This window comes from Nerophis lumbriciformis, linkage group LG17 (genome assembly GCF_033978685.3).
Source record: "Nerophis lumbriciformis linkage group LG17, RoL_Nlum_v2.1, whole genome shotgun sequence".
NCBI classification, from domain to species: Eukaryota; Metazoa; Chordata; class Actinopteri; order Syngnathiformes; family Syngnathidae; genus Nerophis; species Nerophis lumbriciformis.
Genome location: NC_084564.2, coordinates 17,485,255 through 17,510,841, shown reverse-complemented (window position 1 = coordinate 17,510,841; position 25,587 = coordinate 17,485,255). Strand labels below are relative to the sequence as shown.

The window sequence follows — 25,587 nt, the reverse complement described above, 5'->3', positions numbered from 1 at the left end:
TTGCACTTTCTGTTTTGAAAAGACATGAATGTTTGTGCCACTGCTTAATAACTGTTTAATAAATACACTTTTGGTCAATTGACTTAGTTGTGATTTCCCTCTCTGCATGAAAGTTTAAAATGAGCATATATTAATGCAGTATGAACAAGAATGTTTTAATGTAGACACATAGAATCATCATACTGCTGTGATTATATGCATCAAGTGTTCATTCAAGGCTAAGGCAAAATATCGAGATATATATCGTGTATCGTGACATGACCTAAAAATATCGAGATATTTAAAAAAAAAAAAGGCCATATCGCCCAGCCCTACACACAACCAAATTTAGCGCTGTGGTTGTTGAACGGTGGTTAGTTTTTTGTGACTTTAGGGACAATTTAGAATTTTGCTTTGAAGGTTCTGGTAAACATGCTTTTTGTTGGATAGCAGAGTAAGTACAGGTCATACCAGGCATCAGCGCTTATCTCCTAATGCACACAGAAACCCACTGTTTGTTACACAAGCCGCTTCACACAGCTCCACATCTGCACCACGTTCCCAACAAGGTTTCCTACGTGTGAGAGCGACGACTTTATCTTTTAGCCTTCAGGAAGGAGAGAAGGCGCTTGGGGCGGAAAACGGGAGTCATTCGATAAGGCCTCACTGACAGATTACCCAATTATGTAATTATATCGTCATCCTTCAGTCGCACTAACAAACACATGTCAATATTTCGAGTGACCAGTCGTCAAATAGACGATAATAAATCCAAGCTTTAAACGGCGTCCTCGTGTAAACATGTCTTGAGCACAGGAAGCTATTACAGCTCTGTGGTTTAGCGAGGGCAGCCCAGCTGTGGGACTGTGCTGTTCTTGTCCCAAAAACCACAAAAAATTCAAAGCCAAGTCATCACAATAACAACAGACGTAGGTTTTTCATGCTCTTTCATGTGACCCCTCTCCGCCAGATTTCTGTCGCATTGACGAGCCTCTGTGCCGGGACGAGAACGCCATTCTCAGCTACGAGGCCATTCGCAGCATCCACAAGCAGATGGACGACGACAAAAACGGCAACGTGGACGTGGTGGAGACAGATGGGGTAGGTAATTGGTCAAAGGTCTATTTATATAGAGCTTTACTACACCTGCACAATACCTAAAGCGCTTTACTTTATACATTACAACTGCCAGACGGGCTGACAAAATTAATTCACCCCAGTGAAGATTTCTCATCAAAGGGTCAATTTCTCATGGGGGTATTGTCATTTGTGTGCTCCACTGCTCTTTCCGTGCAGTTTGTCAATAATTAACGTAAGGCACACAAGGCTGACCCTCATGTTGCTACTAATAATGAAGCGCCACTTTGCAGGTGTCTATACTTTCTTAAAGGGATGATTATTCTGATCTGCATTTGAAACACTTCCTTGTGCTCTGGATGGCCTGAAAATAGAATATCCAATTTTTTTACCCAATATTTGATTTGATTTTTTTTGTTTTTGTTTTTGTTCCCTACTTTTTAAAGAAACTAAAGAATACAAATGACAGAGGTAATTCAAAACAAGTTTTGCTGTTATTTGATCAAAAACTAGTAGTTTGAAATGACACAGCATACACTGCAGTTTATCCTTAGCAAAATTTAAATGTGTATAATGTTATTTTTAGACGAGATGTAAATTGTACTTTTAATACAAATAAGTTCAAAGAACTAAATTAAGAGCTTCCTCTGACTTGAAAAAATACTAAATTAATATATAGCATTTTCCAATAAATCAATACAGATACCAATAATCATTAAATAGTAATAAAAATCAATCTGATCAATTAAGTGCAAACTTAAAACTTCTGTTTTGAATAAAATACTACTGTAAATAAAAATGTAGTATTGTAAATTGTATGCAAATAAGTAAAACATTGAGATGACTTTATAGTTTTAGTGAGTGGATAAATGCAGGCTTTTCCTCGGATCCTTGTTAGTGTGCACTGATGTTAAAGACAATGTACACTTCATTGCACATGTAATATATTATTATATTGATGATTAAATGCGTTATCATTCCACGGGAGTTTTGCAGCAGCACACGCGCTTACGAGCTGTCCGGTTTGGCGACTGCTTTAGTGATTGCTCTGTGCATTGTTCTTCTTTTTCATCAAACTGTGCATGGTACCTTGTGTAAATGGTTTCGCCACAGTAAGCTGCTTCTTGGGTAGAGTTTGTTGTTGTCGCGGTCTTGTCCGTTCTGCTTTTTTAAAGAAACTTTGCGGCATGCAGTCAGTTGTTCCACGCCTGTTGCCGCAATTTTAAAGAAAATGGGTTGTACTTGTATAGCGCTTTTCTACCTTCAAGGTACTCAAAAGCGCTTTGACACTATTTCCACATTCACCCATTTACACACACATTCACACACTGATGGCGGGAGCTGCCATGCAAGGCCCTAACCACGACCCATCAGGAGCAAGGGTGAAGTGTCTTGCTCAAGGACACAACGGCCGTGACTAGGATGGCGGAAGCCGGGGATGGAACCAGCAACCCTCAGGTTGCTGGCAAGGCCGCTCTGCCAAACGAGCCACGGCGTCCCCAAAGCACTGACAGCACTATTTTTGCTAGAACAAACGTCTCACTCTCGTTAGCATTAGCCATGTTTTGCTAGGCTTGTTGTGGATCTCCGTTAAGGAAATAAGGTGGCGGACGAGGACTACGGAAGCTCATTGGGCAAAACAAGTATGCCGGAGCAAGAGAAGAAATGCATAGATTTTTTATTTTTTCCAAGTCGCCTGCAACAAAAAAAATGAATTAATCGATAAAAACAATATATTGTCTAGGCCTAAATGAAAATAATATTTAATCCAACCTTAGCTAGTGTTTCTTCAAACCAAGTAATGTCGCTATCTTTTTTTCTTTGGCTAATCTAATATCGTCATGGATAAATAAACACAAAATTATTAATGTTTTGATATTTCCCCTAGATTGCCAAGATACCTGTGGCGGTTGGTGTGTGATTAAGGGCGTGGTCATTATGACGCCATTATATAACTTACTATGATGATATGGTTTTCTGTAAAAAGGCTCAAAAATGTATACGTACATTTAAAAACAAATCTGTGTTATTAATCAGTATTAACATTTTTTAAATTGCATTGTTTTGCTGTATTTTTAATTGTTGCTTATTGTACAATTAACTTTGTTGAGAACTGGGGCGGTATAGCTCGGTTGGTAGAGCGGCCGTGCCCGCAACTTGAGGGTTGCAGGTTCGATCCCCGCTTCCGCCATCCTAGTCACTGCCGTTGTGTCCTTGGGCAAGACACTTTACCAACCTGCTCCCAGTGCCACCCACACTGGTTTAAATGTACCGTATTTTCCGCACCATAAGCCGCCCTGGGTTATAAGCCGCGCCTTCAATGAACGGCATATTTAAAAACTTTGTCCACCTATAAGCCGCCCCGTGTTATAAGCCGCATCTAACTGCGCTAAAGGAATGTCAAAAAAACAGTCAGATAGGTCAGTCAAACTTTAATAATATATTAAAGACCAGCGTGATGTGGGCGCACATGGAGTCGTATATCAACATGGACGGAGCTGCGTGAAAAAAGCCACCCGGCCTCTTCGCGTAAACTTACCTTAACCACTCGCTCATCTTTTTCTTTTTCTTCTTCATCCATCCATCCCTTCGAGTTAGCTTTTATGATGACGCCGGCTGGAAAGGTCTCTTTTGGCAAGGTCTTCCTTTTGAATATCACCATGGGTGGAAGTTTCTGGCCATTAGCATGGCAAGCTAGAACCACAGTGAAGGATGACTTCTCATTCCCTGTGGTGCGAATATTCACCGTACGTGCTCCCGTTGTATCCACAGTGCGGTTCACAGGAATATCAAAAGTCAGTGGAACCTCGTCCATGTTGATAATGTTCTCTGGCCGGATCTTTTTTTCAGCTATCTTGTTTTTACAATATGCACGGAAAGTAGCCAGCTTTTCTTGAAAGTCTTTAGGCAGTTGCTGTGAAATAGTAGTCCGTGTGCGGATGGAGAGATTGCGTCTTTTCATGAACCGGAAACCTGTCGCTTAGTAGGAGCCATTTTGTGGTCTTTACAGATGTAAACACACAAAGGAAATGAAACGTAATATCCGCGCGCTTTTTCTTCTTCTACGCGGGCGGGTGGTTGCTTACAGTAGAAGAAGAAGCGCTTCCTGTTCTATGGGGGCGGGTGCTTACCTTGGCGGTTGCTTGCGTAGAAGAAGAAGCACTTCCTCTTCTACGGGGAAAAAAGATGGCGGCTGTTTACCGTAGTTGCGAGACCGAAACTTTATGAAAATGAATCTTAATATTAATCCATATATAAAGCGCACCGGGTTATAAGCCGCACTGTCAGCTTTTGAGTAAATTTGTGGTTTTTAGGTGCGGCTAATAGTGCGGAAAATACGGTAACTTAGATATTGGGTTTCACAATGTAAAGCGCTTTGAGTCACTTGAGAAAAAGCGCTATATAAATGTAATTCACTTCACTTCACTTCACAACTTTTCAAGTGTCTAGAAGCTTTTAGTGACTTTTTCTTTATTAAAAATAACTAGCAACAAATACAGCATCTTTTTCTGATGTTATAAAAAGTACTCGTGTTTACAATAAGTGAGCTGCAGCGAGCATGACGTCACAATTGCTTCGCGCTGCTGCTCCAGCTGGACTTTCTTTCCTTAAAGCCCCACTGTCCTCTTCATATTTGTACATTTTGTAGATAGCTTTCCCCTGGGATATCTCGCATACCATGACATGCTGCCTGCTGTTTATGTCATCACAACAACTGATTTCGGCAGTGCTGTTTTTGGTGATCAAACTCTTTTCTTCCATCGGCCAAATTTCAGTGCATCACTAGTCAGTAGCGCGCAGATTATAGGCTATACTGTATACATCTATTCATACTACAACAACCAACCTGCTGTTAATGTTTTATGTTTGTTTGTGTGGTTTTGATTTGATGTTGATTTTTCCCATGATCACAAATACATAATCCCTATTTTAAAGGTGATATGATGTAGAATGAGGAAGTGTTGTTGTGTCTGAGAGTGAAGCGCGAAAACAGGCCTTAGAATTTAAAAAGTTTAAAATAGCGTCAGACTTTTGACCTCTTCTAGAGGCTACAATACTTTATATTACTCATTTGTTTAAATGTAAAAAATACATATTTTTAAGGTGTGCCAGCCTCAATTTTGCCGTGGCAATATTTGTTGTTGAAATTAGTCGGTGACGTCATCATTCATATTTTTCCGGAGGGAAGCGAGTCAGTGCTGCCTCTCGCAGCAACATCGCAGGTGAAAACATGCCAAATGTGGAAACATTTGACCTTAATCTTGTTAAAGACATGAACACCTTTCTTATTTTGCAAAGCGGGCCTTGTTTTTTTATGGCAGTACATTTGTGATAACATTTAAAGCGGAGGCATGATGTCTGACATCTGGATTATGCAATCTCAACTCGAAAACATAGTTATTAACTAGTTACCTTGCTAGGTAGCTAACAAGTGTGGGACGAAGTTGTGAGAAAAATAGATTTAACTATCATTTTAGCCAAAGTCCGCCCGCTATACTTTGTTTATATCAATTCAAGTACTTCCTTAATTTGACAGGAACTTCAAGTGTAAAACAAACGTTAAACACACACGCATACACACAAACAAAATACACTATGACGGCGATATCATAAAATAATAAATGTACAATCAAGTAGATAGCTAAAATGTTCATAAGGAATCAAGTTTTATTAGATTCCTAAAAAGAATGCCAGTTATTCAATAATCAATGATCTACCTGTGTGCAGCTTGTTAAAGACATCATCACCAAATGCTTGTTTCTATTTTGGGAAGTTAGATAGCTTTTGGTGTTTGTTTTTTTACTGCCCGTTGTTTTTATAGAAAATGATACTTTATTTTTGTGTCCTTGCTTTTAACTATTAATTTACGGTATATGTAAATAAATATTTCTTAATCAATTAGTCATCTTTGTTAGTTAGCACATGCCTAAACATATGTTAAGCTGAATTTAAAAGATGATAGCTAAATTAGAGTCACTGAATAGGTTTATGCTTCATAATCTGATTAGTCGAATAATCGTTAAACTAATCGATGACTAGTCGACTATCAAAATCGTCATTAGTTGCAGCCCTACTGCCGACACAGAATGTCCCAGAGTGACCACAAATGTACGTCCTTCAATCTTTGACGTTACAAAAGGCCCAGTGTTAAAAATGTATTCCAAAACCCAGCGGTCTGTCACAGGTAAGGCTGCAGCTAACGATTATTTTTCTATCGATTAATCTATAGATTATTTTTTCGATTAATCGGTTAATCTATAGATTATTTTTTCGATTAATCTATAGATTATTTTTCCTTTTACCGATAATTTTTTTTATTTAAAATGAAGATGAAAAAATAAATGTAGGCCAGTTTTTTCAAAAGGCATGGCTTTTATTTACAAAAAAAAAAGTATGGCCACTCAGTCAACATTGAAAACAACATGACAAAATATTCTGTAACAATGTAAACATTTAACAAAATTAAAAGTAGCTTATTTGCTTTTAATGTGCAAATATAAAAGTAAACATCCAGTGCAAATCTTAATATTCTGCAATAGTATAAGCATTTCAAAAGTAAAAGTATTGCTTATTTTGCTTTAAAATGTGCAAAAATAAAGATAAACATCCAATTCAAAAAAGTGCGAAACGGAAATATTCTGTAACAACAGTGTAAACATTTCAACAAAAGTAAAAGTATTGCTTATTTGCTAAAATGTGCAAAAATAAAGATAAACATCCAATACAAAAAAGTGCAAAACGAAATATTCTGTAACAACAGTGTAAACATTTCAACAAAAGTAAAACTTTTGCTTAATAACACAACAATGATAGTATGATTAAAGTGAAAGTTAATTGTTCGTTTGTACATAGTATACGTAATTGTTAATGTTGTAAAAGGTATTTGCACAACTAATTAACGTTAGCGTTAAAGAGGAGCGCGTCTTTGTAAACACTGAACAGGCACGCCAAACGCTCCTCTCAGAGCGAAACGGTGCTTTAGTTTATGAATTTACAACGCAGATACAAATGACACATTCATGTTTTTGTGTAATGATGACAACGTATAGTCACGCGGACGATTGCCTAGTTGATGGTGATGGCAAGAACGCTGCCGTTGTGCTGCTATGATAGGCCATTTCCGCTCGACACAGTGTGCATACAACAACATTATTAGCAGAGGTGGGTAGAGTAGCCAGAAATTGTACTCAAGTAAGAGTACTGTTACTTTAGAGATTTATTACTCAAGTAAAAGTAAGGAGTAGTCACCCAAATATTTACTTGAGTAAAAGTAAAAAGTATGTTGTGAAAAAACTACTCAAGTACTGAGTAACATACACACACATATCATATATATATATATATATATATATATATATATATATATATATATATATATATATATATATATATATATACATATATACACATACACACACACACACATATATATATATATATATATATATATACACATACATTGATATATACAGTATATAATTTATATTTATTTATTTTGCCGTTTTTGTTTACATGTTAAAGGTGTTTTAATAATTATACATGCATGTTTAACATATAGATTCCTTTCTTTCATGAAGACAAGAATATAAGTTGGTGTATTACCTGATTCTGATGACTTGCATTGATTGTAATCAGGAAGTAGTGCTGGTAACGTCCACGTTTTCAAATGGAGGAGAAAAAAAGTTCCTCCTTTCTGTCTAATACCACATGAAAGTGGTTGTTATTTGGCATCTTATTTGTCCACCTTCCATATTCGTTTTTATACCCTTTACAAGAAATACATTGGCGGCAAACTCCGTAGCTTGCTAGCTTGTTTGCGCTGGCTTTCGGAGACTCTTATTTTGAAAGCGCAGGCGCGATGGAGCGGGACTTTTATTGTGAAGACAGGAACTGTGCAGTCAGTCTTTACGGTTGAAATAAAAAAGGGTCTTTTTTCCTTCACACTTTTGATTGATTGATTGGAAATTTTATTAGTAGATTGCACAGTACAGTGCATATTCCGTACAATTGACCACTAAATGGTAACACCCGAAGTTAGCTCGGAGCCAGTCAGGTCATGTGACCCCTGGCTCTGTTTGATTGGTCCAACGTCACCAGTGACTGCATCTGATTGGTGGAACGAAGTGAAACGTCACCAGTAAGGCAGGCACTTTGAAGGTCTGTCTGACAGACCAAAACAAACAAAGCGTGCATTAACAGATCGATAAAAATTAGTAGCGAGTAGCGAGCTGAATGTAGATAAAAGTAGCGGAGTAAAAGTAGCGTTTCTTCTTAGGCCGTTTATTGAAATACTCCCACACTTTTGACGACTTTTGGCGTGCTTTTTTCCCCTCGCTCGCACCGCTCGCATCGTCTGCTTTGCGCTCCGCCATGACGGTAGTGTGACGTAAATATGCGACGCGTCGACGAACAAAAACGTCCTCGACGTATTTACGTAACCGATGACGTCGACTACGTCGACGCGTCGTTTCAGCCCTAGTCACAGGCATCAAAAACAGCGTGCAAGCTCTCGCCCCAATGCATGAATCTTTTAATTTGGCATTGTTTAACACAAGTATTCAACATTGTAAAAACTAACTCAACGATCAACATTTTTGGCCTCCGATCCTTATCTGATTTTTTGGCCTCAGATCCGATTTGATTTCAAGTCCCGATCCTATACTTGACAGTAGATTATCAAACTAAAATTGTTTTATAGCAAATAACTAAAGTAAACATACATTTTGTAAAGCTTATATTATGAAATTTAGAAATATTTACATTTGTGGTATTGAATGCACAACTGGTTTTACCAAAATAAAGTGGCTGGTGCACAATAACTATTGGGGTTTGCCTTCAAAGCCTTCCTGTATACAGGGATTTACTCCCTGAGTTTGTAAACAATAACAAAAACAACCTAAACAATAGTTTGTATTAACACTTGTTATGCTAGTATCGCAAAGAAACTTATTTTACAGCGCAAAGGACACTGGAGTCTTGCCTTTTTGAATAGTCACCCTCCACACATTTAAGTGTTGATAATTGAAGTGTTGCTGCTACTAGTCTTGGCTGAATCTTTAGGTTTTAATAAGGGTAATGGTAACATGTGTTCTCCGTCAAACAATCAAGCAAGACAAGTATGAGGTCTTCCACCCATGCTTAATGACTGGGCTCCCGTGGGTTCAAGATGGTACGCAGAGTTTTTAAAAAAAGCACAGCAACAAGACGGCACTTCTAACGTGTTAGTAATACTGGCTTCTTTGGATTTATGTATCTCTCTGTAGATTTTTGACATTATTAAGTTATGTGGAACAGATTGGACAAAAGCACTGTACGTTCTCTGCTGTCCCAGGACGTAAATTCCCATTATGGCCGAGACAAATACGTACTAGATCCATGCAAATCCAAAGCCTCCCATACTTCATATATACTGAATCGAACAAAAAGTCATTTCTCCAAACCATGTCATGTGCTCGCCCTGCAGTTCTTGAGGGAGGATCTTAACTACCATGACCCCAAGGCCAAACACAACAGCTTCCACGGGGATGACCAGTTCATCAGCGTGGAGGACCTTTGGAAAACATGGAAGAGCTCTGAAGGTACTGCTTTGTATCCCAGTTAACTTGACAAAAAATGGTCTAAAGGTCACAACAGTTGTCCTTACTGCTTTAATACACGTGTCTGTGACTCTTTAATTTGCCTTGCTTGTGTCTGCGACTGCAAGACAGCTTTTTAATCACATTTAGCATTTCCCATGGGAACAAAGTCAGCCACTCGACCCACGGGCCCACTCTATCCGGTCAAGGCGGCTCTATCAGCCGGCGTGTCGAGCAAAGTGCAGCACGCTCGAGCCTGTCAGCACAAAATCAGCACACACACTGTTGCCTCTTCTCCCCCAGCATGTCTGGTCGGACCATCATGAGGGCACTTTTATGTGATGTTCCGTATCTAGCTGTCACGTCTTTCACACCCTTTCTGCAAGCTGCCTGTTTCACACTCATAGTACACTTCAGCAGCTGTGGACTAGGATACCCTCCCCCTCCAAGCGTCACTGTTATGACACCTGATACCTACAAGCTCATTTGGGATACAGACTGATGCAACCTTGGGTTTTTACGCACACACACACCATGTATTTATCATTATTTCTCTTATCATTACACTCCTTATGGCTTGTATTCTGTCACGTAACTTTTTTACGGAAGTGAACGAAGTGGTGGTCAACCAAACCAACATGGCTACTATGCAGAAAACAGCATGCAAACTATCAGAGTACGCAAGGAGCTTAGCTCTTACCGCTAAAAGCAGATACAAGCACAGGAATCTAACAAGATAGATAGATAGTACTTTGATTCCTTCAAAAGAGTTCCCTCAGGAAAAAATTAAGACTATGCAATGTAATTGATCCCTACACGTTAAAAAAAAAAGTTTTGTGAGGACGCGTCCTTGTAAACAAGCTGCGAGTAGCACTCCATAGCCTTGATTCACTGTTTTTCCTTTTCTCATTATGTTAACCACTCATAAAGATAATCAGTGATCCCATTGAAGACCTAGCTGGTTGTGAAAGAAGACAGAGAAGTGATCACAGCTCACTGTAACTGCATGGCCGGTTAAGTTTGGGCCATTTTGTCTCGTTGTTGTTGTTGCAGGCGTCGTTACTGGGGATGATGTTTGATAAGAAATTATCGAGTTCGAGCTCATTATCGAATCCTCTTATCGAACCGATTCCTTGTCGATTCTCTTATCGAATCCAGATAGGTTGTTGTATATGGAAAAAAACACACAATATTTGGTTTAACAAAAGCTCACTTTTATTTTATGAGAAAAAAATAAAATAAAATAAATACATATTGACTGTTGTTACCCAAAGTATATTAAGTGGAATTTTTCAGAAAAACAAATATATACAGTAACACAAAAACAACCTGTCCCTGTGATCACTATAGGTGTATACATGATAATATAGTGTTAAATAAAATCAGTCCCTTTGGCACAAAACTGAAAATAATACAGCTCTCCAAAAAGTGCCCTTCTGCTGCTATTGGAACATCCTTCTGGCCTCCTCCAGGAATGACTACACGTCCTTGTCCTGGAGGGAAAATGAAGGACAGACACAACATAGAATTAGGGGGGAAATTAGCTGAATGTGAAGACTAGGGTGTCTGTTATTAAGTCTTTAGCATTAGTGTGTGGAATGGAATGGATTAAGTAACAAATTTAAACATTGTACTGATATGATCCACTTAAAGAGGTTGTTCAAATGAATAGTGCTTACAAAGTACAAAGAAGAATTATGAGAAATACTTTAAACCTTATTGAAAATAAGATATTCTTCATCTCAGTATATTAATAATGACTGAATTAATTAATTACACATTACAAAACGGTTGTATATACTAATTCACAGATGTTATTTTATTATAAAAGGGTCAGTAAATGATGTATATATTTGTAAACGCTCTGAAGTGGGAAAGGTGTAGGATTAAATAAGCTTGACTTCTTCCTACTCCTTTTCAGACATGATGTAAAGATATGAAACTGTGTGATGTGTAATGCTGTAAGTGTGTTCATGTACGAAATAAACTAAAGAAAGAAAGAAAGAAAGAAAGCACTAGTTTATTCGACAGACCTGCAAACTCTGGAGTGGTGTAGGCTACAAGATCACGTTAACGTTATCAGACACATACAAAAAGGCTAGAGTGGTGTAGGCTACAAGATCACGTTAACGTTATCAGACACATACAAAAAGGCTAACGTTAAAGTTACCATTAGCCACTGACTATGCTTAGGTAATGTTAGTCTAGCTAACATTACTGCAGTCCTGGTTGACATAAGAAGTAACGTTATTTTACCCTAAAGGCTACAAGTGAGCAGATATGGAAATTAACCGGCTACAGTTAACGTTAGTTACTCACCAGCACTATCACTGGAATTGGCGCTGCAGGTTGAAGCAGAGGAAGTGGAGCGTGCTTTGTCATCTCTCGAACGTTCAGGTTATGTACGGCCTGAATATGTTTCAACATGCTTGTTGTACTCCCCCCCCCCCCCCCCTTACATGAGAGCGAAGCCTGGCAATAATTGCAGACAGCCGTTTCCTCGTCATATTTTTTTGTAAAATGAAGCCATGCCTTAAGGCGGTTTTTCCGGTCCATTGTTGTTGCTGCTTCTGTATCTGCCGCCTAATGACTGAGCTACGTCATTTCCTGGGACTTGTCACAGGGCATTTCCTGTGGGACGGGATTTGTTCCCATGGATTTGAATAAAGAACCAACTCTTTTTCTTTATTATAGTGACCTCGATAACGGGAACCGGTTCTCAAAAAGGGATTCGAGTCCATGGAATCGGTTCTTTTCTTATCGAACAACCGGGAGAACCGATTTCGAACATCATCCCTATTCGTTACATGTACATGTGTTTTTCCCCGTCTTCATCAAAATATATCTATAGATGTCATCATTGTGTGTGTGCTGAAAGCTTAATTCGTGATTGCTGCCTTTGGTAAAAGCTTAACTATTTTAGTTGGTGGTTTACGAAACACTCGTAACAAAAATGTGATTTTAAGAATTCCAAAGCAAGATAGAATACAAATAATACCAAGGTAATGCTTAAATGAGAAATACTCAATGTTAAAAGTACATTATATCAAACAGACCTTTAACGAAGTGATCACCGCAAACGTGTGCATTCTTCGACTCTGTTCCCTTGGATTTGACATATTTCGCCCTTTTTGATTACCTGTCAAGGAACTCAGAAGAACTTATTGACATTTTTGCGGTTTAAATGGTTAGCAAAGGGCATTTTTCTTCGAGAAAGGCAAAATGCCTCCCAAAACACCAACAGACGCTCGCTTGACCACCACTTGGAGTCTTACATAGTTAATTAGCCGTACGTGACATCAGGTGAATACAACCTATTGACTTGTTCTGCGTTAAAAACAACAAACTTCGATAGCCTTTCGGCCATTCTTCATTGCCGGTCCCACTGTCCCAGTAGGGCAGTTTTTAATAGAAATGAATAGAAAGACTAAAAATAATCCCTCTAGTCAAAAGCATAGCATACTCGCTCACTCCACAGTACATTCATGCCATTTGACTTTCGAGCCAGTGAGGCTTGCGGATAGAACCAGGGAAGTGTATCCAACTCACCCTGGTCTGTGAAGCTCTGTGAGGAAGAAGTGTCTGCAGTCATGCCAATGACAGTGCAGCGTTAAGTGAGTACTTGAGTAAAATGGTAACATATCTCTAAAATGCAGCTATAAAATTTTAACAAATCATCTTAATTTAGTTATTATTGTTTTGTATGTTTTTTCTATTATATTTGTTGATGGCAGCAGTATAGAATATCTGGCTTATTCAGCCACAGGAAGGGAAGCAAAATACTTAACGTTCAGAAGCATATTTGAGTTGATTATTACCTCCTACTAAGTGTGTAAAGATACGCCATAATTTGAACAGTGCCGGCACACTACTGTTAGCCGCCTGTTTTTGTCCATTTATGTATTTCACCAGGAGGGCAAAGTGTCAAAAACAGGAGACTTTACGACAGAAGAGGCCCTACCTAAAGTTTACCCTCTCTATCACTAGCCAAAGGCTGGACTGCCCCGTCTTCGTTTGCCTAAAACTGTGCTTCCACGCCAAATGTCTTGTTTTGACGTCTGCTTTTATGCACATGTACACTTCCTGTACCTCACTTAAAATGTGTGTGAAATTGGTTTGCAGCATTTCGGTACAGTACAGATGCATACCATATACATACAGTACATACACAAATACAGTGACAACTCTACATCTTACTGTTTTCCTCAGTGTACAACTGGACGGTGGATGAGGTGGTCGAATGGCTCATCACCTACGTGGAACTGCCTCAGTATGTGGAGGCCTTTCGTAAGATGAGCTTTAACGGGAGCACAATGCCGAGGTAAGATGACTCAATGTATTCATATTTTGCTTTCCTTTGTGTTTGTAAAAGCTGCAATGGTTCATTCGAAACTACATGATGTGTAGTGTATTTCCCACTTTGAGGTTATTGAACACAATCCAGGTGTGTATGCATCTAGCGTTGACTTCCTTCCACATGTCTGTTCTCTCTCAGGCTGGCTGTGAAGAACAACACTCTGACACACACCATTCTCAAGATTCTGGATCGCAGCCACGTTCAGAAGTTGCAGCTCAAATCTTTGGACACAGTGTTGTTCGGAGCACCTCTCAGTAAGCGGCGTCATTGCATCATTTAAGAGAAATAAAAAGAGTAAACCGCAGTGTGATTGGCATGCTTGTTAATGCATTACCGTTTAGTTCCAGATGCTTGTACTTGAGTGGCAGGGTGGAGTCTCAGTGCATTTCATTATTCCCTATTTGTTTCTAAACAATTGTTGCCTTTTTGTCAACATGGTAGCTGGAATTCCAATGTTTACTACTTCCTTGTTTAAACTACTGAAGCGTCACGTGATCATCTCTGTCCACGCCAAAGGTTTTAGACGGTTTATATGGCAAATTTGGCCCTCTTGTAAGGCTGCTTGCTTCTGTTTGCTTTCGGGAAGTGACTCATTTTGCAGAAAGCATGCTGCAAAATATTCAGAAGTCTGTGGCACAGGCGAAAGCTGCGTGTGAAACCAGGAAATGATTAAGTCAGCATTATGGGTTTATCCTGCCAGGTAATCTCAGTGCATGTGACCAGCTGGTGTGGACACATGCCAGTTCATACAAATGATGTTACAATAGTTGTGCTACTTTGACATATTTACATCATCTCTAACTAAAAAAAAGTGTAAAAAGTGCATTTCAATTGGCAAGAAACAGCATGGGGGCACATTGTGCAGTGGTCTGCGTGTGGCATGTGTCACCGTGGATTTTGTGGCACCTCCACGGAGATGCAATCTAGCGGCGTCTGGCTTTGACAGCCTCTCAAAAGCGGTGAGCTCACACTGACTGTGACTTTCTCGCCCCAGCAGCATTTTAAGACACACGCACAATGAGCCCATCGTCCTCCGGGCCAGTGTTTGACAATTTAGTACGCTGATTAAAGCGCAAGTGCGTCCGCACCTTTCCAGCGGTCGACCTGGAGTGGAATTAATCAGTATGTTTTCTTGCAAATCCTCAAGTTAAGGAACTTTTTATATGAATGTTGAAAGCTTGCCTTGCATTTTAATTCAGGGTGTGCTTTGCACTCGACTCCCGCTCTATGAAGAAAGACACTCTGCTGACTTGTAAACCTATTTTACGTTTTGTTTGAGATACTCCAAGAAGGAACATTGGATATCTCTTTTCTTGAAGGCAGGGTGCACCTTTTTCATTGCAGCAATTAAAAAGGAAAGCTTGACTAGACTTTAAGTTCAGCTATAGGAATTAGAGGCGGGTCTAAACCTGATCTGGGGCCTTGCCCAAATATTTGTTTACAATTACTTTTAAATGTTTAATGACCTCTGTTTCCCGATGGTAAGGAGTGGCTGGGTTTGCATTTTTTTTAATGTTGTAAAATAGCATTATTATGTAGTATTATATTATATTAATTGTATTATAGATAATCAGGATTATTACAGTGACACATGATTGACTCTAGGGGGAATTAATTATAATAAACTAAATTCATTAAATATATTAACTCTTTACTAGGGATGTTCGTTCAACGTTCTATGCCGCTGATTCCGATCACAGGTATTAACTGTACACTTTTCTATGTATTTATAGTGAGTGCTTTTGATAGTTAATATCATTACAATATTTCCTTATTATATTTTATTAAATACTATTGTTTGATCAAAACAAAGTTAATAGAACACAAAAACTAAACAAAATGAAAAACTGAATGAAGTAATTTTTGCTCTCAAAGTCCTCCGGTGTCCAGAGAATTTATTACCTGCATTTGTAAACATTAAGAAACACGACAAAAAATGTTGTGATCTAATCCAGTGCTTCTCAAATACTTTTTGTTATGACCCCCACCGGCCCCCATTGCCCAGGAAGACGAAAATATTTCACGCCCCACTCTCCGCCACGACTATAAAGACTATCATATGTCTATATAATTGTTATAAGTACACCTCTGCATAACATTGTACGGTATCCTTGTTAACTTAAAATTTAAATAAAAAAGACGAAAAAAAGTATAGATCAACTTACAATGCCTGGAAAAAAATCCTTTAAGCATTTTTTGACCAACTAAGGCCATTTGATACTCGCACCGTGCCTCCTTAGGGGGACTCGCCCCACTATTTGAGAACGACTGACCTAATCATTTAAGTATCAATCATTTACTCTTACTAACCTTGCTGTCGACCGCACCAATTTATGGATCAAGCCCCCCTCTTGCATGTTGTGTACTTCTGGCTGCAACAATGCTGACCCACCAACAATTGTTATATTCTCCTCTCTTTACTCTTATTAATCTTCTTGTTAACTTCCTCTAAATAACTACTTACTTACTGCTGTGAGATATTTCAATCTACACATTTTAGTTTTACGAGGCACCTATGTCTTGGTGTTTTATAAAACAAACTCAGCGGTTAGCTTTGCTCCTAGCATTCCTGCTTCTTTAGCCTCGTCTTCCAGTGATTGGAAGACGAGGCTGACTTGATAATGATACTTAAGATACTAAGAAATGCAGCTTATTTGCCGCAATGGAGGTCCATCCATCCATCCATCTATCTTCTTCTGCTTATCCGAGGTTGAATCGCGGGGGCAGCAGCCTAAGCAGAGAAGCCCAGAGTTCCCTCTCCCCAGCTACTTCGTCCAGCTCCTCCCGGGGGATCCTGAGGCGTTCCCAGGCCAGTCAAGAGACATAGTCTCCCCAACGTGTCCTGGGTCTTCCGTGCGGCCTCCTACCCGTCGGACTTGCCCTAAACATCTCCCCAGGGAGGCGTGTGGGGGCATTCCAGATACTTGATAATGATACTTACTATACTAAGAAATTTAGTTTATTTGCCGCAATGGAGGTGATAATTATTATTAACTTAGAGGAGCTGTTCCACATAATGTATGGAGATACACACTGGGCTTCTACCTTGTTCGTCGTGGCACTACAAATAAATACAATATTAGCCAGAGGAGATCGGCATTGCAAAGTCATTAATCGGCAATGGCGATCACATGCTTTGCCATTTTTGCGTCCCATACTGTCTGTGGCCGATGGATCGGCAACTCCTTATTGTTTATTTTCTGTGTTAGGGAGCACTGGTGTATATTTAATATAAATGACTTCAGGCAGGAAATACTGTGTAACTAAATACAAAAATCCCCCCTTTGTTTGTGTGCGTGCCTCCCAGTGAACAGACACAACCACTTGAAGGACCTCATGCTGGTGGTGTCAATTGTGATCGGGATGGGGGGCTGCTGGTTTGCCTACATCCAGAACCGCTCCTCCAAGGACCACATGAAGAAGATGATGAAGGACCTGGAGGGCCTGCAGAGAGCTGAGCAGAGCCTGCATGACCTACAAAAAAAGTGAGTTTTTGCAACCTCCACCTCACACATAAACAGGCTTTCTTCCTGTAAGGGTCTCTTTCTAGCAGAAGTGAAAGTAAGTTGGTTAATTTTGCGGGTTCTTCTTGTGTGCGAGAGTCTACAGACATTGAACAAAACGTAGCTGCCATATCAAAAATATTTAAATGCTCTCATGAATAATAACAATTTACCCGCAAGGTGTTCGAGAAATTCTGCCCAATCCAGTTTGTCAGCTCCTTAAACCTCGTACCATTCCAGAAGGGTTGCAGTCTCTTTTGCTGCAAGCTTGATGAAGACATTTGGACCTTTTTATCTTAACGCAACTTGGCTTTCACACAATCTAGCTTTTAGTTGCCCATAAAAATTGCACTTTGACAATGCCTCCCAGATCATTTCCAGCTTTTGCAACATCTGGCTTCAGTTATTTATCATGTTTATATAGCCTAGCAGATTTGTGCCTATTCAAGACAAAGTATTTATTCGACCCGTTTTGAGGTTGAGCAACAGAAGCATCCCAGTTGTAGGTGACTGAAGCCTTAGGAACTATTCTGAGCCCTGCTAATAGGACCAGGAATGCATAGAATGTGCTTACAAGTGTGTGCACCGTCTCGTCCTTTTCCTTTCAAGGATACACTAATACATGAATCTCATGTATGGCTCCTTTAACCTTTTAAACTAAGAGCTAGTAGTCAATGGTCACTGGTCAGTCAGTGCTGTGTTCAGTGTTTCCCATACACGGCCCACCACATTCTAATTGGGATGCCACAAATAGATTTTGGCTGTTAAGAATTCTCAGTGATTAAGCATGCTTATGCGGATACTCTTATTTTCAAACATCTTACTTTCAAAGCTTTCGGTTTTGCTTATGTTATGATCAACAGCTTTTGATCAGTGCAGAAGTCACGTTTACTTTTCTAAGGTTTTACGAAATATTTTTGAAGCATAAATGGCCTCCTACTGTAAGTACATCATGTGAGATGTTTTATTTATGTTTATGCAAATTAGATGATTGTGTCATTTACCCCACCGCCACTGATAGATTACAGGCCTTTGGGAAACACTTGTTTCTATTGACATGTTGTTTTACTCTCTGCACTCAGTTGACTGGATTGTCTATGAAAAGTTTTTTTCAAGTACTCAGACGAGTGAATTCTCCATACCAAGGATGCTTTATGTGCATGCTTTCATAGGACGTACCTGAGGTGCCATACATTTGTGCTTCTTTCATTTTTGTAAAGCAATCATATTGGCCTTATAGAACCAGACAAGCTATAACTTGTTGCTTGGGTGTGGACTTACTTGAGCGCCTTCACGGTTTGTCACTGTTCAAGCTTCTTGTAAGTGCTTCAAATACTTGATATACTGGAACAGAGTTTTAAATGCTTTAAATTTGTCTTGGTGATGTTGCACAAAGTACTGTAAGTCTTTATTTGTGTATTTACAAGATTAGTTTGAAAAATCGGTAAGTTTTTGTGGCGCCTTAAAGTTCATCAGTGTCGTTTGTCGCACTGTTCCTGGAGCTGAGGCAGCGAAGTATGTCTGTGGCTGCGCCTTTCCTTCTGATCCCACTGCCAGCTGCTTTCTTTCCATACCTTCAAGCCCGTCCTGTGGTGGTATCAAGTGGCCCAGGCTGTGGGGAGACGGTGGGAGGAGGTTTTGACCGGAGATGGATTTCCTGGGAGCCTTTTGAGAGCACCGCTTTGACACAGAGGCTCTGATTCACTGCTGGGAGATGGTGTTAAGCATGACCGCTTAACATGTGGGCTCTGGCGCTAATTTGGCCACACTAGGACTGGAGTTGCAGACGGACATGGTGGAAAAAAAGCACTGGCGTCAAGGACCGCTGGCGTCAAGGACGCGATGGCAATGAATGAGCTTGCGGGCCACATTTGCTGTCTGTCAGACTCATAAACACCACAGTTAGTATGCAAAAGTACAAAAACCGATTACCTTTTTCTTGGAATACGTCCTGGTAGTTGGAATCTTCTCCATGGGCGCCAGGACTGCGTAGGTGCTTTCAAAGCTCAGCTGCAAGTGTAGCAGAGGTCACGGTCGAAGGTTTTAGCGGGACAGCACCGGGCCGAGCCTCATTTTTCCACTGTGGCCCGCCTGGATCATCTTTCATTCTTTGCTTCACCAGGAGGAGAATGCTGCTCCTCAGTGACCAAAGACGGTATTGCCAGCATCCCGTTAAATGTCACACACATTGTACTATTATGATTAACTTGGACTCAAATTAAAGTATTTTTAAAAAGGGGGTTCTGTGCGTGACTAAGTAATTAAGTCATGGGTAATAAAGCCCTCCTTTGGAAGACTTTGGTAAAGTCATGCTCCTGTCTAAAAATAAACCCCATATATACACAAGCATCGAGCAGCACACTGTACTGGTCTATAATTGTCCGCTGACAGCTGTTCCCATTCTTGCCTTTTCATTGTGAGCGTCCCAGCAGCTGATCTGAGCTCTTTGCTCTTTATGCTCATCAGCCGTGCTTGCTGCTGATTTGAGTTTTTGGTCACGCCACGCCCACTTGCCACAGTATTAGGTACATCTGCACAAAAAATGCTTGGAATTCTTTTTACTGAAATACAGGTGGTCCTCGGGTTACGAACCTAGACTGACATGTTTTAGCCCAAGTGCGAACCTAAAGGGAACCTATGATGATTTTAATCTACATTTAAAACACTTCCTTGTGGTCTAGATATGTATTGGATATGTACATTTAGCACATAAAACTACGCCCCACCCTCTTCAAATTGAAGTCGCTATTTTTTTCCAGACACGATCAAAAATACATTTCATAAACACTCCGGCTTCCTCCCACCTCCAAAGACATGCACCTGGGGATAGGTTGATTGGCAACACTAAATTGGCCCTAGTGTGTGAATGTGAGTGTGAATGTTGTCTGTCTATCTGTGTTGGCCCTGTGATGAGGTGGCGACTTGTCCAGGGTGTACCCCGCCTTCCGCCCGATTGTAACTGAGATAGGCTCCAGCGCCCCCCGCGACCCCGAAGGGAATAAGCGGTAGAAAATGGATGGATGGATGAAACATTATATAGGATGCACCGGGTCACAACATTAGGTACACCTGCACACTGTCCAAAAGATTCGGAGAGTGCAAAAAAACAGCTGCTTTTAGCAGCATTTTTGTCACTGCATGTCAGTGTTATGTGCATGCTACAGTTACGGTAGATGGAAGTAATACTTTAGTTTACCTTCGTAGCTCCCCTCTGGCTGAGCGCTTGACTTTAATGTCTAAATAAGTGCTTCCCTCTCGCCGTGACGTCAACACGTAGCCAGATTGCACAACCCCGCTAAAAAGCATCCGATACTGCATGCAAGCTCACGCCAACATGCATGAACCTTAGGATTTGATACGTTGGCATTATTTATTTAACACGAGCATCCAACAATGTCACAACATTTATTAGTCAGAAAAGACGAAATTCATTGTAGGTCCCCTTTTCCATCCATCCATTTTCTACCGCTTATTCCCTTTGGGGTTGCGGGGGCACTGGAGCCTATCTCAGCTACAATCGGGCGGAAGGAGGGGTACACCCTGGACAAGTTCCCACCTCATCGCAGGGCCAACACAGATAGACAGACAACATTCACACTCACACACTAGGGCCAATTTAGTGTTGCCAATCAACTTATCCCCAGGTGCATGTCTTTGGAAGTGGGAGGAAGCCGGAGTACCCGGAGGGAACCCACGCAGTCACGGGGAGAACATGCAAACTCCACACAGAAAGATCCCGAGCCCGGGATTGAACCCAAGGCTACTCAGGACCTTCGTATTGTGAGGCAGATGCACTAACCCCTCTTTCACCGTGCTGCCCGGTCCCCTTTTATAGGGGTCTAATTATGATTTTTTTTTTCTACATTTAAAACATTTTCTCGTAGTCTCCATAACATGTAATGTTGGTGCGTTGGTCAAGATTTTGCATAGATTGTTTTACAGACCGTTTTTAAGCTGCATTCTGCCCATCTCTTCGGGATGAGCTGTTTTGTGGGCTTATTTATGTGCCTCCACTTCTTTGACTGCATCTTCTCCCCGTCATCCATGTTGTAGTTTTTAGCGCTTCCATATGGAATCTACTGACAGATATAAGTTTAAACTAGAGATGTCCGATAATATCAGACTGCCGATATTATCGGCCGATAAATGCTTTAAAATGTAATATCGGAAATTATCGGTATCGGTTTCAAAATTATCGGTATCTGTTTCAAAAAGTAAAATGTATTACTTTTTAAAACGCCGCTGTGTACACGGACGTAGGGAGGAGTACAGAGCGCCAATAAACCTTAAAGACTAAGCCTTTGCGTGCTGGCCCAGTCACATAATATCTAAGGCATTTCACACACACACAAGTGAATGCAAGGCATTCTTGGTCAATAGCCATACAGGTCACACTGAGAGTGGCCGTATAAACAACTTTAACACTGTTACAAATATGCGCCACACTGTGAACCCACACCAAACAAGAATGACAAACACATTTCGGGAGAACATCCGCACCGTAACACAACATAAACACAACAGAACAAATACCCAGAACCCCTTGCAGCACTAACTCTTCCGGGACGCTACAATATAGCCCCCCGCTATTCCCCCCCCCCCCCCCCCCCCCAACATTTGGGAGACATAATGACATGCAAAAGTTAATTGATGTGTGACTTTATCCTTCCACAGTGTACACTATATTGCCAAAAGTATTTGGCCACCTGCCTTGATTCACATATGAACTTGAAGTGCCATCCCATTCCTAACCCGTAGGGTTCAGTATGATGTCGTTCCACCTTTTGCAGCTAATACAGCTTCAACTCTTCTGGGAAGGCTGTCCACAAGGTTGTGGAGTGTGTTTATAGGAATTTTTGACCATTCTTCCAAAAGCGCATTGATGAGGTCACATACTGATTGATGTTGGTCGAGAAGTCTTGGCTCTCAGTCTCCGTTCTAATTCATCCCAAAAGTGTTCTATCGGGTTCAGGTCAGGCAGGCCAGTCAAGTTCATCCACACCAGACTCAGTCATCCATGTCTTTATGGATCTTGTCATGTTGGAAGAGGAAGGGGCCCGCTCCAAACCGTTCCCACAAGGTTGGGAGCATGGAATTGTCCAAAATGTTTTGGTATCCTGGAGCATTCAAAGTTCCTTTCACTGGAACTAAGGGGCCAAGCCCAGCCCTGAAAAACAACCCCCACACCATAATTCTGATCATTTGGATGGGTGGCCAAATACTTTTGGCAATATTGTGTAACTGTAGCAGGCTCACACAGCTGCGTTCTTGTGGTGCACACAGGCTACTGTATTTTTCCACGTCAGGCGTTTTAGCTAGTTTTCAAGCTAATCTAGTGTTTTATGACCAAAACTACAGTTTCAAATAATTAATGGGAGTGCATCGTAACCACAATGCGCGGAAATATTAAGTAAAATAATGGTCGTCTTTGATTTTATTTTGCCATCAGGCTGCAGATCGCCCAGGACCACCACCGCACGGTGGAGGTTGAGAAGGTCAACCTGGAGCAGAAGCTGCGGGATGAGATCAGCACAGCCAAGCAGGAAGCCCAACGACTGAGTGATCTGCGAGAGGGCACAGAGAACGAACTCAGTCGGCAAAAGTATGCCGAAGAGGAGCTTGACCAGGTATTCTGTTTTTTAGTAAGGCCGAGATGTGTTGAATACAATGAGTGTATTGTCGTTTCACACTTGAAACGCACGTATGTTTTGGTCCATCGGGGTAAATACACCCACGCAGGAGTTTGGCAGGAACACAGCCTAGCCCGTTTCCAAGTTTTTTCTAAAAACATGATAACTGAAAAAAACACGTTTCGTGTCAACCTCAGGTGCGCATGGCTCTGAAGAAAGCCGAAAAGGAGCTGGAGTCGCGGAGTAGCTGGTCGCCTCCAGAGTTTCTCCAGAAGTGGCTGCAGCTCACTCACGAAGTCGAGGTTCAGTACTACAACATCAAGAAGCAAAACGCAGAACGGCAGCTCCTGGTGGCCAAAGAAGGGGTACGCACGCATGACTTGTGACAGAAGGACCATGTTGTTCTTTGAGATACAGTAACTTTCTTTGCTTTCCTCAGGCTGAGAAGATCAAGAAAAAGAGGAACACCCTGTTTGGGACGTTCCATGTGGCGCACAGCTCCTCCCTGGATGATGTGGACCACAAAATTTTGGCAGCCAAGTAAGTCAGGATTATAGCACTGAGGGGTGCTTGAATTTTAACCTTGCAGCCAAATAGGGCTTCCAAAATATTAGAAACTACTTTTAGTAAGCAAAAAGATAAGACCACAATATTCTCAAATACCATCTCGTCAGTCCCTTTCAGGATTTTGCTGGCTTTTTTGTGATTGTTTGCAGCCTGAAATGTCTGAATTTGCGGCAGCTTCTTCAGAAAGTTGCGACAAAAATGGCAATGTTTTGAGACAGATTTTTTTCAATAACATTGGATCAACTTGGGATTTTATAAATTTGTTATCAATATTTTAACTGCTGCTTGTAACCTCAAAACGCACAAGATTTCTACAGAAATTTTAAAACAAATACTATATTGATTTTTTACTTGTTTTATACCGCGCAGACTTAAAAATAGACACTAGATGTCAGTAAAAGCACACACTCAGTGGTCATTGTCAATTACTGTACTGTTTTATATTAGTAATAATAAATTATAATAACAGAAAGGAACAACACCAAACGCTTCCTTAATGTCCACTGTCTGCTCTGTGGTCCACAAGTTGCAGACATTTTTACGCTTCAAAAGTGTTTGTCCATCTTAAACGTTCAATGATGTTCCAACACATTTATCCCTGCGCGCTAAGAGCATTTGTGAGCTGTTGAGAGCAATGTATAGTGCTAATTTTTGTTAGTCAATGAGCAACGATGAGAGATTATCATCCCACCTCAACATCTTTTAACGCGTAAATTCTGCCTGCAAATAAGAATCTGTTCCTGATTGCCTTACCCTGGATAAATAAAGGTTAAATAAATACATAAATATATGTAAATTAGGAAGTGAGGATGTGGATGGGTTGCTAAATGTTTATATACTACATTACCCCAGAATGCTTAGCGCTGTGGACAAAAACAAGAAGTAGATCCGAGGTACGCGAGAGGTCAACAGTTGTGCCGTTTGAGCAATGAATAGTTATATATTGTTACATGATGTTGTTGCTGCTTTGTCTACACAAGAAACAAACATGAGTTTTGATTAAACAGTTGATGTGCACGTTTGAGCGCAGCTCAGAAAAAAATTCATTTGTGAAAATTACGCTGATTGTCCAAAATGTTTGGGGAAGTTGCAGGCATTGAACAAAATTTGCGAGGATTTTTAAAATTTAGGCAAATTTTAAAAATCCTCGCAAATTTTGCCTACTAAACAGTACCTCCACTAAAATGTTTTGAAGGACTGGAAAGTATGGTGACTTCAATAAATGGAGATGAAACAAAAGTGTTTTGGTGTAAACGTGCCGATACCAGATTTGTCTGTTGTTCCAGACAAGCGCTCGGCGAGGTGACAGCCGCCCTGCGCGAGAGGCTCCACCGCTGGCAGCAGATCGAGATCCTCACGGGTTTCACCATCGTCAACAACCCGGGCTTGCCGTCTCTGGCGTCGGCCCTGTGGTCAAAAAACATATTTTAAGATGCAACACTCTACTGCCACCTGTGTGCGTCCCCCAATTTGTCACTTTTCATGTGTCAGGTACACTACGGTGAATGGGACTATATGAATCCCCTTCCTACTGTGTAGTTAGGTTCTTCTTGTGTACGCTATAAATGTATTAACGGGTGCTGGAAAAGGGCTAAAGAATTACTCAGCAATTTAGTACCAAACCACATATAGTGAAGGATTGGAAGAAGACCAAGTATCCCATCAAAGTGCCAAATCCCAGGTGGTTGGGCGGCTTTTGTCTAATATGTTTACATTGGTCGCAGAGCCTCACGACGACTATGCATCTATATGTAGGTTATTAATAACCAAACCAAAAGGACAAAATATGTTGACTTTCCCCAAACAACGAACCTTTTTAAAATGGCTGCTTTTAATACTGAAAAAAAGGTGTCATTTGTATGTCTTTTTGCACGACGAGCTGTAAACGAAACCCTGAA

The 25,587-nt window shown here is 40.6% G+C and overlaps 1 protein-coding gene across 1 annotated transcript in view; it reads left to right on the top strand.

Moving 5' to 3' along the window:
- The window catches only part of LOC133614909 (stromal interaction molecule 1-like), a 35,287-nt gene extending 10,079 nt beyond the window's left edge, over positions 1-25,208 (top strand). The window contains exons 3-12 of the mRNA XM_061973272.1: positions 950-1,080; positions 9,521-9,635; positions 13,842-13,953; positions 14,128-14,243; positions 17,297-17,474; positions 22,942-23,119; positions 23,320-23,487; positions 23,562-23,662; positions 24,976-25,101; positions 25,181-25,208. Of these exons, the coding sequence (XP_061829256.1) occupies positions 950-1,080; positions 9,521-9,635; positions 13,842-13,953; positions 14,128-14,243; positions 17,297-17,474; positions 22,942-23,119; positions 23,320-23,487; positions 23,562-23,662; positions 24,976-25,101; positions 25,181-25,208 (1,253 nt within the window). The remainder of the gene's footprint in view (positions 1-949; positions 1,081-9,520; positions 9,636-13,841; positions 13,954-14,127; positions 14,244-17,296; positions 17,475-22,941; positions 23,120-23,319; positions 23,488-23,561; positions 23,663-24,975; positions 25,102-25,180) is intronic.
- Positions 25,209-25,587: the final 379 nt, after the last annotated feature.